Consider the following 26,788-nt stretch of genomic DNA (forward strand, 5'->3'; position numbering starts at 1 on the left):
GCCTGGCCCTCAGTGAAGTTTCTGCCCATCAGAACAGTTCTTCTGTGGCTTGGATTTGGATTAACACAAAAGTCTTTAATTGCTTTAATGCTTTAAATAACCATGCTTTAATTAACCATGATATTCATGCGATTGCCCAAAGGTGAAGCATGATCCAGGGATAATCATCCATGAGTACTGAGTCTTGCTTTTATACATATATATATATATATATATATATATATATTTTTGAGAAATAGTTACTTTCATGTTAGTTTTATGGACAGAGGCACAACCACATTAATATAGATAAGAACATGTGGCACATGTCTGAAAGAAAGGGAACTACTGTCATTAGGCATCAAAAATTGCAAATTAATTTGTCGAATCTGATCTTTACTAAAATAAAGGGCATGAAGTGATTTAATCTCTTCAGACAGGTGTCCAAAAGGCCAGATCAGCTCTAATGGCATGCTCCCTATTAAGGAATAGGGTGAATGTGAGCCTATATTGAAAGGAATCCTCAAGGGGAAAATGAAAAGCTGACTGACAAATGCCAGATATATGATACCTTTTATTGTTTTAAATATCCTTTGTCTCTTGATTTSCCTTGTTCAAATTAAGGAGCTTATTCTAAATAATATGTTCATGTAAAAAAGGTCACTATTCCCCATTGGTCTGAGGTAGTTAGGTGGAAAAACGAGCATGCAAAGAACACAGAGGGTAAAGATGCAGTCGATTATCCAGAGAACTCTGATTGATACATCTGGGTCACAGTACCTTGAAAACATTGCAGCAACATATGGAAAACTGTAATTGGTGATTAGTTTGTGTGAGCAGAGATAGAGTTTTCATAAATGAAGCATAAAAAGCTAGAACATTACAAAACATCAAAAATCCCCACACCCAAGGACATAAAGACTGTAGGATAAAATAGAAAATTATTTCTTTAAACTTAACAGCTCTTTTCAACCTCATTAGTACTCTTTGCTATGTTCCTTTTGYCCTTCAGGATGCCAGTTACAGCTGCTCAGATATAAAGAAACCGAGATCACAGAGATAGCAYGGTGTGATGTAATGCCAGTCTTGGGTCTAAATTCTGATATCCTGGGTCATAGCAACTAATCCTGTATGTAAAAATGACAAATTTTATTGATGTCAATAGAAATGTCTGTGGGATTAGGTAGTATCCAGCACAAAACACATTAAAATCTGTTCTGGCTTGTTCCAGTATGCACATTGGGTAGCTGGGGTATGTCAAAGTGAGTATCTATATTGCATCAATTTACTGACTTCAGTGTTCAGTTCTTAATATCACATCTGTATTTATTCATTTTTATTTACTTGGAAGTTTGTGTATAGATGATATTTTCTCCTTTTTACTTTTTCAGTTTTTTTTCCCACTGGAAGACAGGTTGAAATATGAAAACTGTAGAAAGCTTTAACGGCAGAAAGCACCAGCAATTAACATATCACTAATTACTCACAAAAGCATAGTAACACATTTAGGAAAGCCACCAAATGAGATAGCTATAGTACTATTGCATTTTTGTAATCGTAACATGTGGAACAAAACGCATCATGCCTTTTAGACCTTTTTACTTTATATGATGCTGGATTTCATGTCAACAGCAGTGAAAAGTCTCTACATAAATTCACTGGATCACAGCCTCAAAGAAACCAAGACTAGATCACTGCTTTACTATACAACTTTAGTGAAAAAAGTGTACGGTTTTGTGCTGCCCCAGATTGAAGATAAAGTCTTTTCAGAATCACAGGCAACCACTCATTCTCCTTTCTTGCTCCAGAACTGAGCAAACTGCTATTATCACCTTATGTTAGTAGCTACAGCAACACAGTCCAACACTGAAGTGCAATTATGAAACCAAAGTTCCAGTCCTCCACCTTGACCTCTGCTTCTGCAGGGTGAGGGGCAGCTCTGTAGAGTTTTCTCCCCATCTTGTGACCTCTAKGATGAATAGATGGCTAAAAACACCACCACCACACCACAGGACCTGGACAGCCAGGTTAAGAGTCAGTTAAGCTTTTAGGAAAGGTAACCAATTGCATTAGCCATTGAAATTGGCTAAAACTTCATCAAATCATTATAGCTATTTAGCCAGAGGAAAATGCTTCACTTTTTTCTTTGCAACCTAATCAGCAATACTGTAGAAATGTACGTGCATTATTTGCACCAGCAGATATTGATGAACATTATCAATGAATCCCTTCCACTGATGTTGTAATGAAAAGCACTTAATTCTGAAGGGGTGCCAGATCACATTCATTCTCAGCAGGAAGATAAAAAATATCAGCAATTTACTGAATAAAAGAAAGATGTGCTAATTCTAATTACTTTTACAGACAGCATCCTTGGCTTCTTCGCTCCCCGCCCCCCCACAGCAAACTGCTTTTTAAAAGTAAAGGAGAAGCACACGTGTCTAACAAACCTAAATATCACTTTAACCAAAYACACTGTATGAGTGCAATCTGAATTACCCAATTACCCATTCAGTTGTGGGTTGGAGTAGGTTCTCTGTTTTCCTTTGCCTTTTTCATAGGTTCACTTTYGAAATGTTAGAACTCCTATGTTTCTCCAGACAAAATTCTGATACAAATGATCATGTATGGTTTAACTAGTTACCAGAATTAAATGAAATGCAAGTGAGAACAGGAATAGYGTGAAATAACGACATGTAACAAAAACAGCACTATGAAAAATGGAATTTTAGAGCACCCTGCACAAGGGGAGTTCTAAAATTTTATTCTAATGCTTATGAAGTGTACTTAAGTTTGTCCTGGCACCTGAGAGGCTGCATATGTTAACAGTGTCTGTAGAAACTTTAATTAAACAGTATTTTCTGGCTGTTGATGTTCTGTCAATAGCTTCCTCGACAGCTTTAATAAATCATCAAGCCTAGCAGTGTTGTGGTTCTATTACAGGCTTGACTGCAAAAGATTGTTGCCAGCCAGTAGCTGGCATCTGTGTTGGAATCTTTTGAAGAGACGGTCCAAGGATGCTAAAGATTTTTTTCTTATTCTTCTAGAAGAGTAAAATTAAGTAGGACTACATGTATACCTATTTAAATTAAGCCAAACCTTTTTTTGAAGCATTAATTCACCTCACTTGCGTATTACTAAGCGAGAAACTAACAACCTCTATTTTTCCCTTCTTACTCTGCCACCCAGCAGTGCCTCACTTCACAAGCTTATACCATAGCAGAAGTTGCTTTGGGTCACAGCTCTGTGCTGAAAAATTTCCCAAGTTTTCTACTGGAATGAATCACTTGATTTATTTGTTCTCACAACAGACTTTGGAAGGATCTTCTGACAGTGGATTAATCTGAGTGCTGAAGAACTGAAATAAAATTATGCTAAGTTCCTGCAGACTGAAAAATTCCATCTGCAATTGAAGCATGAATGCCTTGGAGCCAAACTACTGCATGCAAAATCATAAGTGTTCATATATGTAATATTAATCAATCACAATATTCTTCAAATTCATGATCAATGCCTATTAATTGTTAGCCTAACTTCCAAAAGTCCTAAAATTTTCTTCATATGAAGATATCTGTATATTTAGAACTTTAATGCTCACGGACTGAATCATGAAAATAAAGTGAGAACATATTCTGTTAAAAAAGAATATGACAATGGCTATTAAGTTGTTTATCATCTCTCAGTTTTCAGAGCACACTCCATTTAAAAGTTACTTTCCCTGATCCTCATCTCTTCAAGCTCATCAAGGATAGAACCAATTATTCCATGCGCTATAAATAGTAAAGTTTATACTTATGGAACTGAGCAGGGATGGAAACAGAAAGCAATCTTCCAGCTTGCTCTATGGACATCCCAACAGCATCCTGCCCTCATTCCGCTCGCATTTTTTTGCAAGGTTCTCAAAACTGGATAAAGAAGTAACAACAATTACAGCGACCAACTCATTTCTAGGCAAAGGCTGTGACAATTTCATGAGGACCTACTTTTTCTAAGGTAACTTTTAAATAAAACAAGGATAGAATTGCAGAATAAAAGAACATTAAATAAATATTAGGCAGAAGTACACTCTCAGTGAACTCTAAGCCATCTTAGAAAATGAGACTGCAAAATGAAAGATACAGTACTGGAACAGCTGGGATCCAGAGGCAAGTATAAATACAATATTGCATTGTACTATGACTTTCAGACTACAGGACCATACATCCTATAGGCACTGTTCAAGACTACTGTTCAGCATCCAAGTTCATTCACTTAAGCTGTTCTGGACAGTACTTGAATGTCTGCTGAAAGAAGAAAAAAAGAAAAGAAAAGAGAARAAAGGATTAGGAAATAATTGATGCAATACACTACAAGAAGYCAAAACAGCAAGTATCATCAGATCTTGTATTAGAAGTGACAATTACCAAAGCAAAGATTCAATTCAATATGTACACACATTTAGAAGATGGAACAATCAAGATGTATCAACAAGATTGACTTTATTTGTACTTTAAATTTACAATAAAAAAGCCTTTTATTAGAACTAGCAGAGGCCAAACAACAGTCTCATAGCACAGCAAATTTTAAATCCGTTACATTTAGAAACGCAGAGGGAATCTATGAGAACAGTCTGTGCTCATCTAAACCTTGCAAAGCATACTAGGAACTACAGTAAGGAAAAATATACAAAAGGTATTTTAAAATGCAGTGTTTTAAGCTATTATATAATAATAAAATCACAGATCCTCCCAAAACCTCATTATCAATATTTAAGTAATTCTTTCAACCAAAAGTTAGCCATTATAGCTTAAAACAGAAATAAACAGTCTCACATCTTGTGTGGAAGGCTCAGTGTAAATAGGTGAAATATCACAGAACRCTGGAAACTTTCATGATGGAACCCACATATTTCCATGGGTATCAGGGGCATTAGTGTAAGGAATATTCCAAATCCATGGGCGATCTGTAAACCAAACCAAAAACATGCTCATGAAAAATTCACTTAAATATAAAATTTTGATCTTCCTCCTCTTCCCAAGGTGAAAGATTAAACTCCCACTGGTTATCACATCACTCTATACACAATTTCAGCTTACTGAAATTATTTATTCAGCTTTGTTCATTTTTAAAAAGGTAATTAATTACAGGCTTATTACCAAAGGCTTTATTTTTCCCCTAAATATTAATTTTAACGTAAATGCCACAACCTGACATCACCCTAGCTGTAAGAGAAGTTTCTTTCAGACAGCATACAAGAACAGTAATGCAACCAAAATTGCTTTGGCCCAGAGGCAGTGTTTTGTGCTGTATATCTCTTAACAGAATTATAAATAAGTATTACAGTATTTTTTCCACAGAGACAGTAAAAATTCAGTATCTAAGAATGATCCTGCACAAATTCAGAAGTGTTCAGGTTCCCACCTCACTTCTCCAAACATTAGATCTTTAGATGAGCAACAGGTTTGCAGCAGACGGTTCCCTCCCCTCCACTTCTGAGGGCACAGAAGCTATCCCCACTTTGACACTCTTGGGAAGAAGAAAAGGCAAAGCAGCAGGAGCTAACTGATAGCTCTGCAACCTACTCTAGGCTCTTCCTCCCACCATATACATGTCGCAAACAATCAGCTTGTTACAGAAGCCAAACTATTATTCCACTTCTTTCAGGCTACTAACATACAGAAAAATCCTCAGTTCCTTTCAGAATGACTAGTCTCGGATAATTTTACATAAATGTAGCCTGGTTCATTTCTCTATCTACAAAATGAGCCCTGAAGGAAGACAGCAACATTAATCTGTACAATGCACAGATTCAACTGGATTTACTTAAAATGACAGTACTTCACTTATCAAAACCAAACTTTCCTATATGATATACATGTAGGCTAGATAAGGAAGATCTGCTACATGCTTGTCAATYTAGGTTTTAGGTAATCTGTTGATGAGGGTTATTACTGTGCAAATTCCAAGTTTATAGATCAAATACCAGCTCCCATAAAATATGAGATGAGAATTAGTGGTAGAGAGAATGTGAGCAAGAAAGTGACAGGAGYAGTAACGAATGTACTTTATACAACAGCACAATGTGACAGATGCCAAACCAACTAAACAAGTGGCTGGGAAAGCATTTCTACAAAGCAGTCCCTTTCACCTGCTGGCGGAGTGAGTTCARTGACAGGAGTACTGCAGTTCTGTGCATTGCAGCAAAACATACCCCAGCCATAAGAGTGTTTCACAAATGTGTCCATTTATTGTGGTGAGAGGGTAAGATGGAATAAAAACTGCAAATTACAGCAAAATTGAATCTGCGAGCAAAAGAGTCTCTACATTTAGATTTTATAAAGACTGATAGGGAAGCTACAAGTCACAGAAGCATAATCACTAGAGAAAGCACAGCCTACGCAACAAATGCCATCTTTCACATAATTTTATAGAAGGACAACAAACAAAGCAAGCATCCACCTCTTCCCCTAGTTTAAAATCATGATACAGTTTCTGGATGGAATAAGCAGTTGTCTAGCTTTCTGGTAACCCTGGATAGAYGATTTCCAAGGACAAAGAATTAAGAGGCTTTGGAAAGCTGATCAAACTTTAGCATCCAATTGATAGTGCACTGCCAATAATGCTGTTTTCTGGGATATCCAGACCAAATGAATCCTTAAAAGAAGTAGCACTATTATCTCTCTAAGCTTCTTCTATCYACCTCTTGCCTGAAAGCCAAGTGTACCTTTTGTATTTTAGGTGAACATCTTAACACCTAGCAAATACTACCTTTCCATCAATCTTACTATAGTAAACAGCAATTCTAAATTAAACCCAGAAGTCTAGGCACAGAATAAAGCTAATGTTAGAAGAAGCACTAAGACTTACCTATATTCAAATTTGATTATTGACCTCTGTGACATTAGAATAAATCTAGCCCCACTCAAGCACTGAAATCTGGGATCAAGAATACCTTATRCAGCTTGGACCTATCCATCTTCACTACAATCCACAGTTACACTGTTTATTCATCAGAATATACAAACAGAGGGAAACTCAGAAGTACAGAAATAACATAAGTCACCCTTCAAAGCACTCCAAGGGGCTTCAAAGCCTATTAACATATTCGGAAACTTGTTCTGTTAATGGGGTGCTGTCGGCTTTATAAAAACATCCGATGTTACTATAACAAGGTAGGTGTAAAATTATTACAGAAATGGATTGATATTCAGTTTAGAACACATCAGTTTAGGCTTCCCAGATAAACTGGATGCCATATTTAAAATGTACAGCCTGCTACCTCTATATATACACGCTTCAAAATAATTATACATTGTCCTGTCCCTTGTGCCTCCCTTTGTGTGGCTCTGAACCTTAGAAATTCACCAGTGGCTGGAAGAGGTCCTCTGCTAAGATGAGAATTGAACTTTGAGTGCTTGAGCTATTGGGATAACTGGTAGCAGAATATCTTTACAGCTGCATACGTTGTATTGCAATTTAAAAGCAGGATTTGCTCTGGTTTTCARAGTGTTGATGTGATAACAAAAATAAATAAATAAATAAATGTCCTTTCCATGTCTGTCAGACCTTTCCCACCTATGCTAAAAACTTAATCATTATGCATTCAAGTTCCTCTTAGTACAGCAGATTTCCTCAGTCAGTAAAGCATCTGATACCTAAAAATCACAAATTATGTGATATTCCCTGACTACAGTGAGCAGCTTGTTCCTTTGCCAGTACTAAAAACTGGAGCTATATTCATTTATGTAACATGAATCTGTTGAAAGAAGCTTCTCAATGGGGTGAAACCAAATGACATGAGAACCAATTCTCAAGCCTTCTAAATGAAATGCTGGGCTTTCACATGATCAGGCCAAACTGTATAGGCAAAAGAGGTACCAGCAATAGTGCAAGTGAGATGTGACAAGGGAGCTGCAGGAAAAGAGAACTTTATATGACAAAATAACAGTATTCATCTCAAAGACTCTAAAGAGAAATAAAAACCTAAATATTAGCTGCAAAATACAAGGCAATTTTAATTATAATTACTTCACYAGGACAGGTTGTTGTCTCTGTATCTCCCAAATACCAGGCTGAATTATTATTTGTTTTACTTCCAAGGAACTCTTGAATTATATACATGATCTATAGATTTTTGAATGGCTTTCTCTCATCCTAGTACTACCAATACAAACATCCATTTTTTTTTCATAGCCTTTTTTGCTGTGGCATCCTGAAAAAAGTCTGATCTGTTATTAAACTACAGAGGAGCTTAGGAAATTATAGTATCAATATAGTTTATCTGTCAAGATATTAAACAGTTCTATCATCTACCAGATAAATTCTTTTTCCAAGTTCCGTAACTGCTCTGAAGATGTATTTGCTTCCCTCAAATGGGTTTCTGCTGTTCAACCAGCAAGTGGAAGTGAACAACTACAGCTGTTCAAAGCAGCAATTTGCAAAGCGTTTTTAACATACAAGTTCTATACAACAAATGTTATCTGCTAAAAATTAATGAGGTCCTTTGTCACTTCAGAGTAAGAACAATCTTGATCTTTGTTTTAAAATGGTCAAATGTAAAATGTGCTTGTTATTCCTTGCAGCAAGAGAAAGATGTAAGCTACATATATCATGCATAATAAAATTGATAGTTCATTCCTGCAACTCCASTTCTCTCATTTTATGCTGGTAGTTTAAAACAGTTTGAAAGAAATAGCCTGAAGGAAAAATGCTGAAGCAAAGATTTTATCTGCAACCTTTATTTTGATCTTTTAGGATAACTTCTTATTGTTACACTTCCTCAGACTTTAACTACAAATTTTGCACTCTGCAGAAGACCAATCAAAACATATGCAAGATGTGTAATAACTAAACTGTGCATCACACGTTTGTCCAGAAAAATAACCAAAGGTGCTTTTTTAAAAAAAACTCTTGGGTTGAGTAACTGTTGAAGCAAAATATTAAGTGGTGATTTTGCCATCTTTGCCTCAGCTGATGATCTGAAGCATATTCTAGAAGACTTCTCTAAAACCAGAGAATCTAGTGACCTTTGAAGTCCGTGACTCTACTAAACCAATACATGAAAACGGTAAAGCTAAACGGTGATGTTGGAATTCAAATTCCTCTGGTACAAAATGCTGGTTTCGTGACTGTTATAAAAAAAAGACCTGAAGAAGAACAGGATCTGCAGTGTACCCAAGTGTTACACTTGGGCTCTAGAAGCCCATATGAGGAAGTGTCCGAATTAAGCCATAYTGAAATGGAGCTGCAGCCTCAAAACAGAGTTTTACCAGACTAATAATGATTTGTGTTACATCTAGGAAGAAAACTGAAGCCAATGCAGACCAAGATCTGTCCAAAAAAATCCTGGTGTGTGAACTACAGTGACACTATGTACTTGATACTTCATACATTCAAAATTAAACTTCTAAACATATTCATAATGTATGTTAACCCTTGCTCTGAGTGCTCAGTCTAATAAGTGAAACATTTTCTATTGGAAATATTAGTATTCCTAGAAACAGAACGGGTTTCTAATTGKCATCTCAGAAGGAGGAGTGTTCTCTTAGAGTTTGTACCTTATTAAGCATGCTGAGAAGACTTGAATTTTTCTAACAATTCAAATATGACACTTCATATGTCAAGTTCTTTCAAACCTTAGAAAATACAGAAGTTCCATGTAGCTATGTGATATATTAATTGGTGGTGATAGTGGAAGAGGGGGAAGTTACTGAAAAATATGAGCGATTTCCCCACAAGTAATCTTTCCTGATTTTAATTCCTTCATAAAATATTTTAGTCACATGGTAGAGGAAGTAGAGAATTCTAGCACTTTTGGAAGAGAAGCAAAGGACGGAGAAAGGTAGAGACAAAGGGCAGTAACATTTTCCCAGGGCTTTTCTGACCTCCCAAGGATACAGAAGGTCCCTGTAGGGGAGCTCAGAGTAATAAAAGATTCCTTTAGCTTAGCTGGACAAAACTAATCTTTTTAGGCACTCAGTCACTAGCACAAGGAAAGATAAATGAAAGCTACCCCAAGTCTTTAAGTAATTTGTTTCTAGTCATAGAATAAAACCAAATATCTGAACACACCAGAACTGGAGATAAACTTGCAACAATGAAGTTTTTTCCTGTTTTAGTCACCACTGATCATCACTTTGAATGTAAAAACAAACAAACAAACAAAACCACTAGTTTCCTGAAGTCACTACAATTATCTCCTAAATGTAATTTCACCRTGCTCCCAATTTCAGCTCATTGAAAAATTGGACAGAATACCAAGTGCTGAATATCTAAAATTACAAGAAAAAGGTCATTTTGCTCTTCATGGCAGCATGGCAATGGAATACTGAATAGTGAGCAGGGCTCTTCACAAGGGAGAGACCTGCTCATGTGAGAAGTCCAGATYCTTTCGTACATTCTTTAAAAAACTGAAATAATGGCTGTCATAAGCTGCAAATATTAGCAATTTATTAGTTACACACCAGCTAAGTAAACTGCTCATTTTTTCCAAAATGCTTTAACTTGTATTAAAGCAAATTTCCATCTTATTTGCCKTTGTTCAAGTCTCTCACGGCATGCGATTAGACAGTTTTATCCCACAGTCAAGGGTAAAATTGATCTCCACTGGGAAATAATGAAACAAATTTTAATACATTTTCAGAAATGTTAGAATAGCTGAGRAAAAATCCTCTCCAGAAAGGGAAATAACTGAAGTCCAATGTAGTTCATGTAACCGGTGTGTATATAAAGTATATGTAGTTCCRCTCATACTTTAGGTTCATCTGAACTGACTCTGTCTTGACTTATTGTATGAACATTTATTTTCTGTATGCTATTAATCACCTGAACAGTCAGTTTCTTTCCTTGATTTGAATGCATGCACTGAAGAGAAAAATGAACTGGAAGTAACTGTTTTATCAGAAATTTAGCCCCCTCCCCTTTTTTAGTTCCCCTTCCCTCCCCCACCAAGGATTTCAACAGTTCCTGAACAATTTTTTTAAACTAACAGCTTAGAAAAAGATTACATTAATTCCTATCTTGTAACCCAGTCACAATTTAAATAATACCCATACTATTTTAGTTCATCTTTTTCAGTAGCACTGTAAGAGAGTTCTGTAACACATGTACAAGATTAATAAACCTGAAATCTGGCAGACCAATAATGCATAGAAATTGTTGCAGAAATACTTCATCTGCTGAGGTCCTCCTAAAACAGCAGAGCCACTAAGGCAAAATTCCAATTGCACTTAAACATATCTATAAAGTTAAGTGCAACTCACCTGGCAGGAAGATATAKCTATCTATCTATCTATCTATATATATATATGTATATATATATATATATATTTTATACAACACACACACACTCAAAACTTTCGGGTCCAAAAGCCAATTTCTCAAGCTTGTCCCCTCATCCCCCAAACAAAATGTCATCTTATGTAATTAAAATCAGCCACCACTTCATACTAAAATTCCTGATCTGATTGCTCTGACAGTTTGAACTTCTCACCTCAACTTGAGGCAATTATACTACTGCCAACAGTAGTCTGAGACAGTTTAACRTTTTCTTCAAGAAAGATTTAAAGACTGTGGTTGGCATAAGCAGGTGGAATTTACCTGCACATGTATTACAAAATAGCCTTGCATGAGAGCATATAAGAAGCAAAAATTAGAAATACAACTGCAAAATATGCAAAAGTTGCAAGAAAATTTTAAATATGCTATGTGCCACCTGGGAGAAGCATAATTACCATATCAGGAGCAACTTAAAGCACATAAATACATCTTTCAGTGAATAAAGCAATAGCTTAATCTACAATTGTATTTCAGTGGAGGATAATCCATCTTTCTAGAAGGAAAAAAATAAAGTGTGTAAAACCAAGAAGTTATCTGTAGCACGACAACCTCAATCTATACTGTTTTAAGTTTTTGGAAGAAAAGCAGAAGGAGGAACAAGATCTTCATAACTGTTTCTCCAAGAGATTCTATCTTTGTTTTGCCTAAACCTGGGATTTAGAATGAAACCCACTCTCTGACTCACAAGACAAGACAGACCTACAGGCAAAGGTATAAGAGTCTTCCAATTTTTTTCTCCTTGCTATATGAGCTAAAGAAAAAGCAGGACAGGGATCAAAGTTTTTCACTGTATTGAATTTAAAAGATGTTGGATCAAACCCATGAATTATTATGACTGAAATCAGACAATTTAAATCTTTTATTGATGAGTTTATCACTGTATTTTCTGAAAAAATGCTTTTCCAGATTCAAGATGCATTTATTTTACTGTAACAGCTTTCACACTGGAGCCCAAGCCCCTTCTGATGAATAGTGGTTCATACAACAGATAAAGGCATTATGGATAACAAAGGAGGATAACAAAGAAGAATGTGCTCAAGTAAAAGACATTTCTACAAGTTAAAGACCAGCTTTTCTTTCACTTTATCTGTTATCATTTTATATGCAACCTAGACTTCTGTTGYATCAGATATACCCAGTGTAAGATTTGAATTTGCACAAGTGCAGGAAAAAATACTGATGTATTTTGGTATACGTACGTTCTACATTGCATGGCAAATTTATGGCCCTGTTCCTGACCATCTGTTCTTCATTCTCTATTTCTTTTCTATCCTGCTCTGAAAGGGATTTTCTGATTATATAAAAATGATGTGCTGCTTGCTTTCCCATGTTTAGAGAATCTGAGTTCATGGAAAATCCCCTGGAGCGTTTTCTCCTTCAATTATAGGGATCAGTCAATATGGTTTCTTTAGGGAAAGGATAATTACTTGTATTTCTGCTTCTTGAGACTTCATTAAAATGAATCTATTTATATCACTGTTTAGAGACTTTGGGAGTTGATAGCCATACTGCTAAGGATAGATTATTTTATGATGACCCCATCCCRTAACATAGGCATTCTTAAACATCTTTTCTACCCAGAAGTTTAGGAAGTGAAAGAGAACATTCAGGAAAGATGTGCTCCACACACAAGCTTTCCATACAAAAGGCAAAGAAGAGGAAGGGGTGGGGGTGAAGTATCTTGCATGTATATTTTGACCAAACAGAACATCACTGATGCAGTAGGTAAAAATGTCAGAATTAAAACAAAACCAACATTAATTATATAACTAAATTTTAGTAGGAAGATGACAGTGCATGTAGCAGATTAGTGAATACACACATATGGATTCTTATTTTTAGTTTTGGATTTTTGGAAATTTTAAGAAAAAAWGTATGACATTTTAGAAAAACCTTTCAAAAAGCATCAGTTTAGGCACTAGCTACCCAGACATCAATACATCRGTGCTTACACATCCCAGAATACAACAGTTACAACTAGCAGTTTATAAGGATTCATCYACAAGTACAGTACTCACTGGAACATTAGCTAATATAGGACCACTTACAAGATACCCATAAGAACTGAAAGCCAACTCAATAACAATGGTAGTTAGGAATATAATCTCCCTCTTTAATTAGCAAATAATACAAGCAGAGACCCTCCCCCCCCCAAAAAAAAAATATTAATAGTATTTAAGGAGACAGTGCATATCTACTTGGTAAGTGGTAATGATATATTGAATCAGCATTTCTATACTGAGTATCTTTTCACTGGGGAAACTGAAATAATCATATATGAATYTTTAGATAATTTAAGAGAATGCAGCAAACTCTTAAAGTACCCTTGCAAGTTACAAAAGTAACACGTATTGCATCCTGCAAACTCAAAGTCTTGTTGAAGCCAGATGAGAAGGACAAGATCACCCACTAAATTATAATCATAGGTTAAACAGAACAGGTATGATTACTATTACCAGCATATACTAAATATACTTTTAACTTTCTGAAGTCATGTCTTACCTTTGCTTCCATACTGTTCTGGGGGCAGGTCATAAGGTACAGGAAAAGATGTTGCTGGATCATTACTTTCCGAAAGCAGTTTCCCTTTTACATGAAAGTAACCTTTGTCCAATCCCTATAGAAGGGGGGTAATATAAAGAACGAAAGGACTTATTAATTTGGGGAGGGGCGAGCRGAACAACAACAACARCAAACAAAAAAAAYACACCCCAAACCCTAGTTCACTGTGGATTCTCTTTCAGCAACAAGAATTATTTTATCAATAAAATGCTTTGCTTTTCTGAGACACAAAATACTTACTAAAGCATCTTTCTGTCTTAAGAATTCAGCCTCTTTTATCTCTACTACTTCAGTCCTTCTTTCACATTCATTGGTTTGGCTCCATAGGTAGGTCCACATCAAACATGTTCTATAACCCCCCACCCCATTTCCATGTTCAGCTGGAAAATAGGCTTGTAGTCTTGCTTCTGTGAGCAAGAGATTTGAGCACAGCAGTGCCTGAGCGTGCAGTTCTATTGCTCACTGAGGCCAAACCAAGACTGATTAAGATCTTCGTTAGTACCATAAATGCAGTGTATCCCAATACACTGCTTCTTTTACATAAGCCCTTTGAGAAATTAATAGTCATAATTAAAATTTGATTCCAAACATGTTTTGTTATTGTGTTAAATATTTGACTAATGAAAAAAGCTTTAAAAAAAATCTCACTGTTTAATTGCATGTTGAGCATATTAGATGTTAAGTGTGTTTTGTGAACTGAGTTAAAATTAAACTTGTAAAACACAAGCAAATCTTCAAAGTCATACTTTTTAGGTAATTTTGGTAATGCCAAGTATACTAAAAAAATTCATATATAGATTTGAAACTGCTTGAATTTAGAGTTTGCCGATTAATTTCAGAAAGAGTGAAAGACTACCAGTTAAGGACTGCAAAAAAAAAAAAAAAAAAAAAAAAAAAAAAAAAAGATGCTACACCACAATGCAATAAAAGGGCAGATGAATTTGTTGCGATTCAATAACTTTTGACAAACAATATTGTTTTTGCCAGAGAAATGGGATCCCATTTGTAAGTTTTAAGAAGTTTTTCAAAAGCAATCCTTAATTTTGAAATTCTGTGGTGGTGGACATGACAGCTATCTTAAGTCCACTCTGATTCAAATACAGTTTGATTAGAACAGACTACAAATTTAAAGTCCATAAAATTTTTTTTATTCCAAAAGTATTCCTAAACTCCAATGTAGTTTTCCAATCCTAAAAATAAAGATTCCTTCCCCCCCAAAAAAGCTTGACTATTAATTTATATTTTCATCCATGCTATAGCATCCATCAGTCTGAGTTTTACTAGACTACTGTTCTGTGACAGTACAAGTAAGCTTCATTACCACTAAATTAAACCAGTTTGAAATGCAAGTGCTGACTGAATAAACAGTACCATTTATAGGCATTATTTTTACAACTCTGGAAGTTCTTCTTTACTGAATATTTACTTCATCGAAACATCTTTGTTGTAAACAAGTCAGGAGAAGAGACAGCCATCTGACCACACAGTGCACACGAGGCAAAGGAGCCTCACACCTTTTCCTTTAATATTCTGGAAACAACATAATAAAGAGAAAGGAGAGCTAAAGACAATGTCAACCTATATTAGAACAGCTCTAGCTAAGCAGCCCATGATGCTCCTCTAGAATACAGAACCTTAACTTATCTCATAACTCAAGGTAACAGGAAATTAGTTGTTATGAAGTAGGAGATGGCTCATATTACTTCAAGGACTATGTAGAAAGACAACCTTTTACACAAAAGAAGAGGGGAGGGGGGTGAGGGAGGGAATCCATGCTAGAGGACTGTCTGTACCAGTGATCTGTTTCAAATATCACTCTCTTATATCTTTAAGGTCAGGGGGATTTTGATAAAATTTCATTAAAAATCAAGGTACAGTCCCCTGTAGAGTTTAGCCTTTAGAGTAACAAATAATATAACATTCAAAACATCAATGCAGAGACACAGAAGATTTTAAAAGCTCATAGTTGACAGAATAAGAAAATAAAAAATTCAGAATTACATAGAAAAAGATGCGACAATCAAGTTGTACAGCTTCACTGCCAATGATCTTGAAGGACTCAGAGACTGACAGAAATTTCATATAAAAATGCAAATAACCATACTTAGGTCCGTAGTGGAAAGAACACATSAGTTGTCCCAGGGATGCTATAGCTCAGAGAACAGCATACAAATGTGGAAAGATGGATAGGAAAAAGTGAGCTACTTCTTACAGAAAAAAGTAGTAGTTATGCTTCATTTGGTGGGAGACAGGGGATGTGCATGACACTGTATACTGCTTATGAGATGACGTTTTTAGTTACAAACTAAAATGGAGACATCGAACCTCATACAAACCAACCTTCTAGCAGGCTTTTCACTTGTCTTCCACATGCAGCCAGTGACAGATGTAGCATGTCAGATGATGTTTCTCTGGTGTATCATGAGTTATATATGTAATATACATATGTATGTAAATACTATACACATAACACATACATATGCATATATATGCACACACATAAAAATAAAAGAAGCATGACCAAGATCAAAGTTATACAACTATTGCCTTGCATGATCCGAGTTTGAAATTGTAAAGTCATTGCTATCAAAGCAGCACACTGTATGTACAAACTACCACCCTGGACTCTAAATACATATTTACTAATCTCAGTCAATTTAATTGAAATATCAAACTACTTCACATCTATTCCACTCTGAAGTTCAAAGCTATGGGTGCTTTTCAGACAACTGAAAGACAGGCACCACAGAGTACAGAAATTTGCAGGACATTTAAAATCACTTTTGTATGCATACACCTTTCTTTTCAACCCATTAACCTTTTCATTTTTGTCTCTGCTTCATTTCTTCTACCCACTCTGACCCATGACTACCTCGGTGCATTTTCTTTTCAGGCTTTTTGCTTCCCTCTTTTCCTATAGCTTGCTTCTGTCTTTTCCTTGTTCTCCTTCAGCAGTTACACAGTTAGGTTTTCCTTTTCTGAGAGTCTTAATTTTTCTCTGCTGGTGCCTCCCCACCCCACCACCATTGGATTCTATCATTTGATCCTCAAAATGTCCCATTTGTACTTCAGAACTAAACTTCTTCAGATTTTCTACTCAGGAAATATCAAAAAAGACTATTTGTAACTTTTCCTCAAAACATGCTGGAGTAATAAAGTCTAGGTTATGGAATACATTCTTTAACAAGGCTCTCTAAGGAGATTCACATGCCATTAAAAATAACTTTCATATGTCTATCTTTACACAGGAGATCAAACACAAATGACAAACTAGTCACATTTTGTCCATTCTGAGCATTTCCTGGATGTTTACAACACTCAGTGATGCTTCCAAAAACAAACAAGTAGGGTCTTGCCTAAAAAAAATGCTGCCTGACTTCTAAATTTTCCTCTACAGCTATACTCTTTCTTCCAGAACTTTTCCTCTGCAGACATATTTTGTTCTTTGATGTTGCTATTTACAGTAATGCATTTTGAAGTGTTAAGAGATACACTTTCTCACGTGAGAAGTGCAAGATTTTTGTACTTATGAAGCTTCAGATGCTGTCATGACCTTTTCTAGTACATTAGCATCATCCATTGTAGAAGTAGGCATGACTGGAGGAGAAAATGGGAAAAGAGGGAAGGAGGGAAGACAGCTTTTAAAATTCTGCTTTCTCTCATTCTTTGTCCCAAACACTAGGTAGACTGCAGATATAAACACATAAAAATCCACCACACTGGTATGGTATTTGAATATTACTGAAGCAACTCCAACAGGAGACTGGTGACTTTGTTACCAGATGACAATGGGACTATTCTTCCCCACTAAAATAAATAAGTAAAATGTCATTTTTAGCAACAGCATCTAAACCCCCACCACTACAAGCAGTAAAAGAATTATGGACGCTCACAAGTTTCAGTGACAATGCTCCTCTGGCTAAGAGAAATATAATGAAATCCTTCCTCAACATTTTGAGAAGCATTTATTCAAAACACTGCTTTACTGAACTGTAGCAGTAAGTGTTTTCTAAGAAGTCCACAGTGACCAATTCAGGTATCTACACTCATAGTTCCTGGGCCTGGAAAATGTGCCTCTGGTTGTCTTTACAATCTGAATTTTAAGATCTTGTAGCAGTCTATAAACACTAAAAGTTTTAACATCCTGAAGTCCCTATATAAAAATTCTAGTTTATCCACAGTATATTTATCTTTTCCCACTCAATTCTATATGGGATAGAAGTCCTCAATGGAAACTAGATAAATCAAAAAAAGGAAAATGCTACCACATAACTTTGCAAGTTAAGGTTCCAGTTAAGAAGCAGAATGTACTTTGGTTTTGGTCTAAACTAATGGTTGACTACCATCCGACACAGATTCAGTTCATATCCCTCTCTCCAGAGGCAACTAAGCAGCAGTGTTTTACTCTTTAGCAGTCATTAAGCATCTACCAAAACACAGCCTTTCAGAAACTGAAATACTCATCAGATGTCTGTGACTGATTTCTAGAAATAACTGTAGCATCTGATACCACCACGTGGCAATATCCCTAATTAAGTGCTCTGTTTGGTAGCAACGATAATATTCCTCTCATTTTGTATTTCCAAAATGTTCACTGGCTATTATCATATTCTTCAATAGTCGTTTTAAAAAAGTTAAGTATGTCACAAACATTTTCACACTATTTTTACAAATCAGTCTCAGGTTACCCTACAAGCTTAGACACAGCAGCTGTAATGGCGGAAGGTTCTCCTTCAGCTGCTTGAAGGAACCATTTACTTCAAGAGCTTTCCAGTCAGACACTCCAGGCTCTTTCAAACATGGAATAACTATTACTTTAATGTGGTTCCCAGAACAACTCCATACTGTTAAGGACATTGTCTCAGCATGTTCTAGGTGCTAAAAATACAGTTTATGTCAGCCTCTGAAAAGGAATCCCCAGCAGTTAAAAAGAGTGAGCTGAATATGAGCGAGTGAAGACACTGGAGGTGAGAAGCAGAAGTGGCAATAGAAAGGGAAACACAGTTCAAAACACAGGACATAATCATTTTACAAGCATTGCTTTTTAATCAAGAGAAGTTTGTGGTCTAATGTCAGCATCAGATGATTTTTCCCTAAGCACTAAAATTGTAAACGATGACAGCTGCTGCTATGTTGAGAACAACCATTCAGCATAACTCAGAGAGTCTGCATTAGTACACCAAGCCAAAACCCAACCTCAAATCATAAGTTTTGGAAAGTGTTTTAAAATAACAAAGAAAATCTGGCAAATGATGACAAGTAAGAAGTGATCCATTTCCAAACTTTCATTCAGCAGAAAATAGAAGGCACACAGCTCATGACTAGTGAAATTATTTCCCTATGATAGAGCATGTACTACAGAAGTCTTTACTCTGACCAAAAAATAATAATAAAAAAAAAAATCAATAAATGATAACTGTGATCAAACTGCACGAAACAACCGAAAAAACAGAATAATCAAGTTGGCATTCCAACAGCTGGAGTGTACTGAGCCTCTCTTTAAAAGATAACTTGAGCATTCCCACATCTTAAGCGCTTCATCTACTTTGAATTTTTTTTAATGCATATTTACCACTGGAAATACACAGAACACAGTTTCCAAAAGTTAGTCTATTCCTAGCTCTCCTTTCAGTTACCTTTCAGCTAACTAAGCCTATTCTGCAATGTATTATGTTCAAATCATACTGAGGAAACAAATGGTATAAACACAGTAGAGTCTTTGCATCATACTAAGTTACCTAAAAAACACCTTTTATGGATTGTTAACTGCAGGGTATACGCATAAGAGATTCACAAGTTAAACACTGCAGCTTGAATACTGGATGACAGCATATACATAAAGCAAGTATTTGGATGGTCTCTACAACTACCACTTGAATATCAGACGCCTCTGCAGGCACTTCCCACTAAGAAAAGGAAAGAGCAGCAGTCCTTCTCCCTATTTTACTTCCATAAGCACCATAGCATGCAGCTCCTGAAGGTGCCCTTTTTTTCCTGGTTGCCACAGACTTCACAATTAAGTATCAACATTTAGGAAGCTAGGACAAAAAAAAAAATAAGAAAAAAAAAAAAAAAAAATCACTTTTTATTGTTAAATAACTCTCGCATGCTTTAGATAAGCTTCATTAAGTTGCGTTCTGAGGGGGTCTGAAACTTGAACATAGACTCAGACTTTCACAAATCGTACGGGAGCACACATTTGCATGCATTCTATGATTCATGTAAGGAAAAAAACCCCACAGAGTTAAAAGGACTGTAGAAAAAGCACTAAATTTACTTAAACGAAGCATCTTTATACTGCACACATTTTAATCACTAGCCAACTAGCCAAATCCCTTTTTGGATTCCTGAAACACGCTCAGAGATAAAGTTTGTTTTGATCCTTTCATTTCTGCCCTATAAAAGATGGCAATGAGCATCCGTCTGGTAATGGGGAGCACCATCAAGTAGGAAGATACCACCATGCTTTCATGGAACTCCTGGAGCCTCAGGCCTTCCCCTCCCAGTCCTGCTGTCTCCCAAAACATTTGAGTAAAATTTGCTAATTAAAAACTCTAAGCAACCTTGTATATTTAACTTCTAAGCTCTACTCAGAGAGGGTGTTTAAAAACTACTGGGACCCTTGCAGTGCAATGCAATGGTTTTATTTCTGGCTTAATTACTTAGAAATACATACACAAGAGTGAAGTAATGCTTTGTACTACGGTTATTTCTCATTCTAGCTTAGTACACAGTATTATGTCAAAACTATTAAGCAGATTCAAGACCAGCCAGCTTCCAGGACAATTTGTTTTCTGAACTGGAACTCAAAGCCTTAGGGTTAACTCTCCAGATGTGAGCGTTAGGGAAAGAAAACAAGACTGATCATTGTGCCACAGATTTATATTTGTGGTACACCTCATCTCATGTGCAATTTTGTTCCTCTATTCACTACCCTCTCAATCCAAATGGTACGTAAGAACAGGAAAAATAACTGAAAAAGGCAACAAGAATGGGAAATGACAAACATCTTGCACCCAAGAACAGTTAGGCACGTTTTGGACTCTTGAACATGAAAAGATGAGTGTGGAAGATACAAAGGTCTGTAAAAGGAGCAGCAGGGAAAAAGTGAATAGGGATCAGATGTTCATGGCCTCTTCCAATATAAGAGACAGTCATCAAATGAACTAAGTTTCAAAACATGCTTATATGCTAAATTGTGGAAATCAGAGGATGCTAGAAGTTTACAGGTATTTCAGGATAGACTAGAGAAGTTCAGAAGAGAAACAGAAGAGGCTATAACTTCTAACTTAAGAAAGCTCTATGAGTTGTTCCACTGGGTGGGTAGGGACGGAAGCTACTACCCAAGTGTCTGCCCATTGAACTGTTCCATAAGCACTTGTTTCCAGTAACCAGATTTTGAAACTTGTCTTTAATAAGACAGAGTAAAGCCACACACTTCCTATTCCCCTCAACAGGGGTTACTTCAGAACAACGTGTGTGACAAATTGGAAAGGACCTGGGGACTTGGCTCTACAGCTCATAACACTCAACACATTTCCTCAGCCACGCGCATCTATTTTCTTCCAAACCTTCACTGATCATCTCCCTTCTTCCTAGGCTGTGTGGTTCCATTACCATTTAGGCCAAAAAAAGGTTATCCTGATATGATCCACCTCCCTGCTTCAACCTCACCCTCCTTCYTCCTAGCACTCACCTGATCTCATGCCGAGTTGGTTCATGAAACCAACCCTGACTCATTTTTGGCCAGTTTGAGCTGGTTTAAAGCACAAACAGAACAACATATTGGGATCAGAAGAGCCAGTTCCTCTGATCTAGCGTAGAGCCTCATTAGGCTGCAACATATCCTTTGAGAAAATTACCTCAAGTTAAGGATGCTAAATTAATTCTTTAAGACTTTTGGAAGCATCTTCTTGAAGTGCTGGCTCCCAAAGCTGCATAAAGGCAAAAATTTACCAGAAGTATTATCTATTAAAATATTACAAAAAAATCCACTTTATTTATGAAAAGCACGTCACTGCAGTGACAGCAGCTTGTACAGTTATGCCTGAGAAAGCCTTGAACAAGCTAGTGTGGACACTGCTAGCATGGTATTTACAATGACATGATACTTATCTTGGCTCCATACTACCCCCATTTCTTTGTCAGTTCYAGCAGTTCTTACTGAATTCTCCACTGCTATAACTATCAACTAGCAATTCACAAGATAGAAACATCTTGTGTGCCTTAAGCTATTTTTGATTTTCAGTTAGGAGACTTAGGCATGCATCATAAGGATAAATTCACACTGCAATATAGAATACTTGAGGCATCAAGGTTTGAAATCCTGGCAATTAAATTTGTTTTCATAAGTACTTACTTGTCTGCATTGACTCATTTTCCTCCCATATCTGTTTCAGCGGTCTTGGAACAGCCACCGAGTTCCCAAACACCCCCACACCCACACAGCTTACTTCTAGCTGCATCCAAACCATGGATTTAGAAGGGTAAAGTTCAGTTTTGAATATACTAGGGCCCTAGCTTTTGCGTTTGACACCAACTGCGTTATACAATTTATCCTTACTTTCTACATTAAAAAAAGAATCATAAAGCACATGCATATTTCAAGTCAGAATTTGTCCTTAAGAGCAAAAAAGCTGGAAACTMCGGAAGATAACTAGAACTTCATCATCACTACAAAGTTGAAAACATTTCACAGATATTTGATAAGGTGCATGGTAATACTATAAGTTGTAAAGCCGGAAATCTACTTTTTTGAGGTACAGCCAAACCCAAACAGACCCTAGGGAGCAGTGCAGCAGACTGACACCACACAAATCCTACTTCTCTAAGTAATCTACTGTTAACTTGCAGGTATATAACATATAATTTGTTTCTTCCTTGAACAGAAACAATTAGTACGCCCCTATTAGAATTATCAACCAATCTTAAGTTTATATGGTTAAAAATACAGCAAAGCAGTTTAAGAATACCTTACTGTCTTGCTTTACATACAGACAACTGGGCTAGAAATTTATAATTGCATAGGAACTATTAACTGGGCAGTCACTAAATGATTATTGGATTATATTTAGGTTGCAAGCTAAGACAATATAAGTGACATGATAAATTATATGACTGTAGTTACTGCAGTGAATGAGGCATCTCAGTTTTGCTACTACAAAAAACAAAACCCCCCCACAAAACGGATACATTTTGCATTCCATTGCTTATGGCACAGCCTGAATTTTCAGCAATGACTCTTCTGCACTAAGAAAGTTTACTCACTGTCTGCTGCTTCAACTAACATCTAAACAACAAAGAGCAATAGGCAAGTTTGATCTTTTCCTGGACACAGTGGGATTGGAACAGGGGAAAACAGGAACACCTTAACTGCCTYTTCCAAATGGCTGATCAAGAGAAAGAACAAAGTGTCACTTGTCCTAAGTCTAGCATGCCTAAATATTTAAGTCTTTAAGAAACTTGTATTACAGAACGTGCACAGGAATACAGAACAAAGCAAAACTGCTGAAAAGCCCTCAGAAAGATTCAAAGCAAAGAAATTCCCTCTCCACCACTAAACAGAGTTATCTTGTTCCTGAAGAGGTTTGAGGGAAGAAAGGGGTCATATTTTTGCAGTGTTTCACAGTGAAATCTTTTCTCCTACAAAAGCAGATCCAACCAATGTCTTTTTCCTCTCACCCTGATGACCTCAAGGCTTGGGCTTCAATTAGGAAGTATTTACACAGGAGTATTACAAAACAGCTCTTTGCCATTTTTGTTACTAGTACAGTATTTGTAGGGGATTTAGAATGAAATATAGTTGTTCTGGAATAATCTAAAATAAATAGTGAATTTTCATGTATAAACAGGCCTGTACGCTTCTGCTAAAGACTGAAGTAAACGTGTAAGGAGTATACAGTATGTTTCCCATCATCACTAAGCTTAGCTTAGACATTGGATTTAGATTTCAGACATTTTGATACAAAACAAAAGAACAAAAATACATTTCTACTTTAAATAGTTACCAGTCTTCACAAATGGCTAAATGGGTTTTGCTCTGGCTGCTCACACAGGACTGCAAGCAGAAACACTTTAATTTTGGCCTAAATAATGACTTTTTCTTGGTGTTTGATAGAAGAAAGGTTTAACTACTTGACAAAGAAGCTGAAATGTAAAAGTGTAAACTTCAGTCAATTTCACTTTCCTTTTTTTCTGTAAGCTTTTGCAAGCTCCAAGTTCTTCAGAATCTTTTACATTTCTGACTATTAAATGAAATGCTTCTGAACAAATGTTTATTTCTCCCCAGCAAAATGAAGTCTGATTTCAGATAACTATGAAACTTAAATTAGCTATGGAAAAACCCACAAGAAAGATCATAGGCATTAAAAATGACTGTTAGAAATCTGAGGGTGGGAAAGACAAATAAAACAAGTTTATTCCCCCTCCCCACCTCTCATACATTTTGACACTGAAAAATGCTGTTGTGATCTGACCATTTCCATGATCCATGAGCAAGAAATCCTATGTAGAAAGGAAAGGTCAGGATGGAATAGTGGGATCTGAGCCAAGCATTCTAACAAGGAATTAAGAAAGGTGTGTGTGTGTGGGGGGGGTTGTGTGGTTCTTTTTTTTTTTTTTTCTTTTTTTTTAATATATATATATACACACAGATCTCACAGATCTGGAACAGGTATAGCCACTCTGGGCAGAGACCTACGTTATCTCAATCATTCCTAATTTTCTATCTATTTGAAATATGTTTTCCAAAAGTAGTAGAAACTAACATATGGAAAAGTACAAATCAGACCAGGATCCTTCAGTTTACAGGAAATAAAACCGATAAGCAGATTCTAGAATTATGTTCACGCCAAAAGAAAAAGAAAATCATTTTATTAATTACCATACCACTATCACATGCAAGTTCTTTGCTCGGCCCAGTATCTGGACATAACATCAGCCAACTTCTTTGAAGTTTTTTTATTTTTTTTTAATCCCTTGAGGTCAGTTGCTGACAAAAGTCAAATTAAATGATTAAATGTTGGTACTCTAAAGCATCCTTTTGCCCAACTCCTGTTATGCTATTGTTAGTGGTTATTAAAATAAGCCAGCTTCACTTTAGAGTCTACTAATAGCAAAATCAATGTTTTCTACTATAAGAAATTGTAGAATTTTCTTGTTACATTCTCTGATCAACCCACTTTCTCTGAATATTTTCTTCCACATAAACTACATTGAAAAATATAATAAACCTTACTGAGGCAAAGACCGCATTACTACATAAGATGGTTAATGTCAAGAGAGAGATACAGGAGCTCTTTTTTGGTAAGAGGCTACAGACAGAAACTATCAATCCTAATGTTATAATTAGAGACTCAAGTTATGTAACTATGGTAGGTGAASATTTTCATAACATCAAAATATTCCATTCATTTGGGATTACATTAACCAACAGAAGTGCTGAAACATTATGTAAACACCTCTGTGAACATTACCTGAGAGAGATGTATTCTTCCTCAGGAAAAAGTATTTCTAATGTTTTTTAAACAAACTTTCTTTCTAGAAAGACTTGCAATTCCTTCTCTGGAAGAGACTTTCACAGAGGAAGACATTTGGCTGCATGTTCATTGTAAACTAATTGCTTTGATAGCATCTTAGTACCACTAGACTCACCACAGAAGAAACCAAACAGCAGGAACAAGAAACTCAGATCTCTTCACTATTAGACAGTAGATGTAAACAAAACAAAAACAATCTAAGCAAAAAGGAAGCTATTTCTTCTTACACACAATGCAAAATTTTATCATGGAATGACATCACTACCACAGGATTCTGTTGGGGATACAAGCAGCCAAATTGGTTCAAAAAGGAACGGGAGAAGTCCAGCTGTAGCCACTAATACACTGGTCTGATACAACRTGCAACTTGTGAAGTCCTTAAAAAAATATCATAGGGAACATATACTAGAGATGACTATATACATACTGTATCTTATACTCATTCCCATAGCATCTGCTGGAATTGCACTCAAACTAGACAGCCCTTACATCTCACTAATTATTCATATATCCAAGTACCTCGCTGCACACCCTAGAATAAGAGACCTTTTAGATAAAACTTGTCTTCTATATAGAGATTATAGTCACAACAGTTTAGAAAAGATACTTTCCTTCAGCTTTTAAACCATCTTTGATGAAGAGATTCTCAGACCTGTATCCCAGATTTTAGAAAATGCATTCAAGAACTTGTTCTGAAAGCAGAAACTATGAGAAGAGACTGTCATCTGGCCTTAGAAGCATATTTCAGGGAAAGAACAAAGCCAGCAATCAGTGGTAAATCAGGAATTGTTTTTCAAGTTAGAGCTCATACGCATCGCTTTTGTATAATATGCACTCATAGCTTTTTTTAAAAAAATGAAAGATTTGATCATCTTYGCAACATTTAATATATGTTAACGCATTAAAATATTATCTTGTTTCAATAACACGATAAAATGTCTTATCAAGACCAAATCCATACTTGCTAGGTGGGTAGACAAACTATTTTTATTTGCAAGAATAGCTTGTGTAAACTCCACTTGCTATAAACTCTCCAAATGAGAAATGCAAACTAGTAACTAGATTATTCAGTTACATTTGTATTTATAAAAGTTTGCAGATTCTCAGARTATCCCAGGATTTGTGGATGAACTATGAACTTACAAATGCTGAAGGCAAGAAAAGGACTCCAAGTTCATAAGAACGGATCATTAGCTGGGTGCCATTTTTCTCCAGAGCTCCCCAAGCTGCTTTAGATAGATTGGCACTGCAAAAAAACAGAAAGCATTTCAGCGAGGCATAACTTCACAGCAGCAAATACTGATGTACTACAGCTATAGCAATGCACTTTAGTAGGAGAACTTGACTTCAATCAGAACAGTCGTTTTCAAAAAAAAAAAAAAAAAAAAAAAAAA

The 26,788-nt window shown here is 36.1% G+C and overlaps 1 protein-coding gene across 1 annotated transcript in view; it reads right to left on the reverse strand.

Moving 5' to 3' along the window:
* Positions 1 to 4,440: 4,440 nt before the first annotated feature.
* Positions 4,441 to 26,788, reverse strand: part of TDP1 (tyrosyl-DNA phosphodiesterase 1) — a 52,942-nt gene continuing 30,594 nt past the window's right edge. Inside the window, exons 13-15 of the mRNA XM_085317560.1 lie at positions 26,538 to 26,640; positions 13,798 to 13,912; positions 4,441 to 4,921 (exon numbers count right to left, since the gene is read on the reverse strand). Of these exons, the coding sequence (XP_085173686.1) occupies positions 4,848 to 4,921; positions 13,798 to 13,912; positions 26,538 to 26,640 (292 nt within the window). The 3' untranslated portion in view covers positions 4,441 to 4,847. The remainder of the gene's footprint in view (positions 4,922 to 13,797; positions 13,913 to 26,537; positions 26,641 to 26,788) is intronic.

The sequence above is a fragment of the Rhea americana genome, unplaced genomic scaffold, assembly GCF_003343005.1.
Source record: "Rhea americana isolate MKP2758 unplaced genomic scaffold, rheAme1 scaffold_5, whole genome shotgun sequence".
Taxonomy (NCBI): domain Eukaryota; kingdom Metazoa; phylum Chordata; class Aves; order Rheiformes; family Rheidae; genus Rhea; species Rhea americana.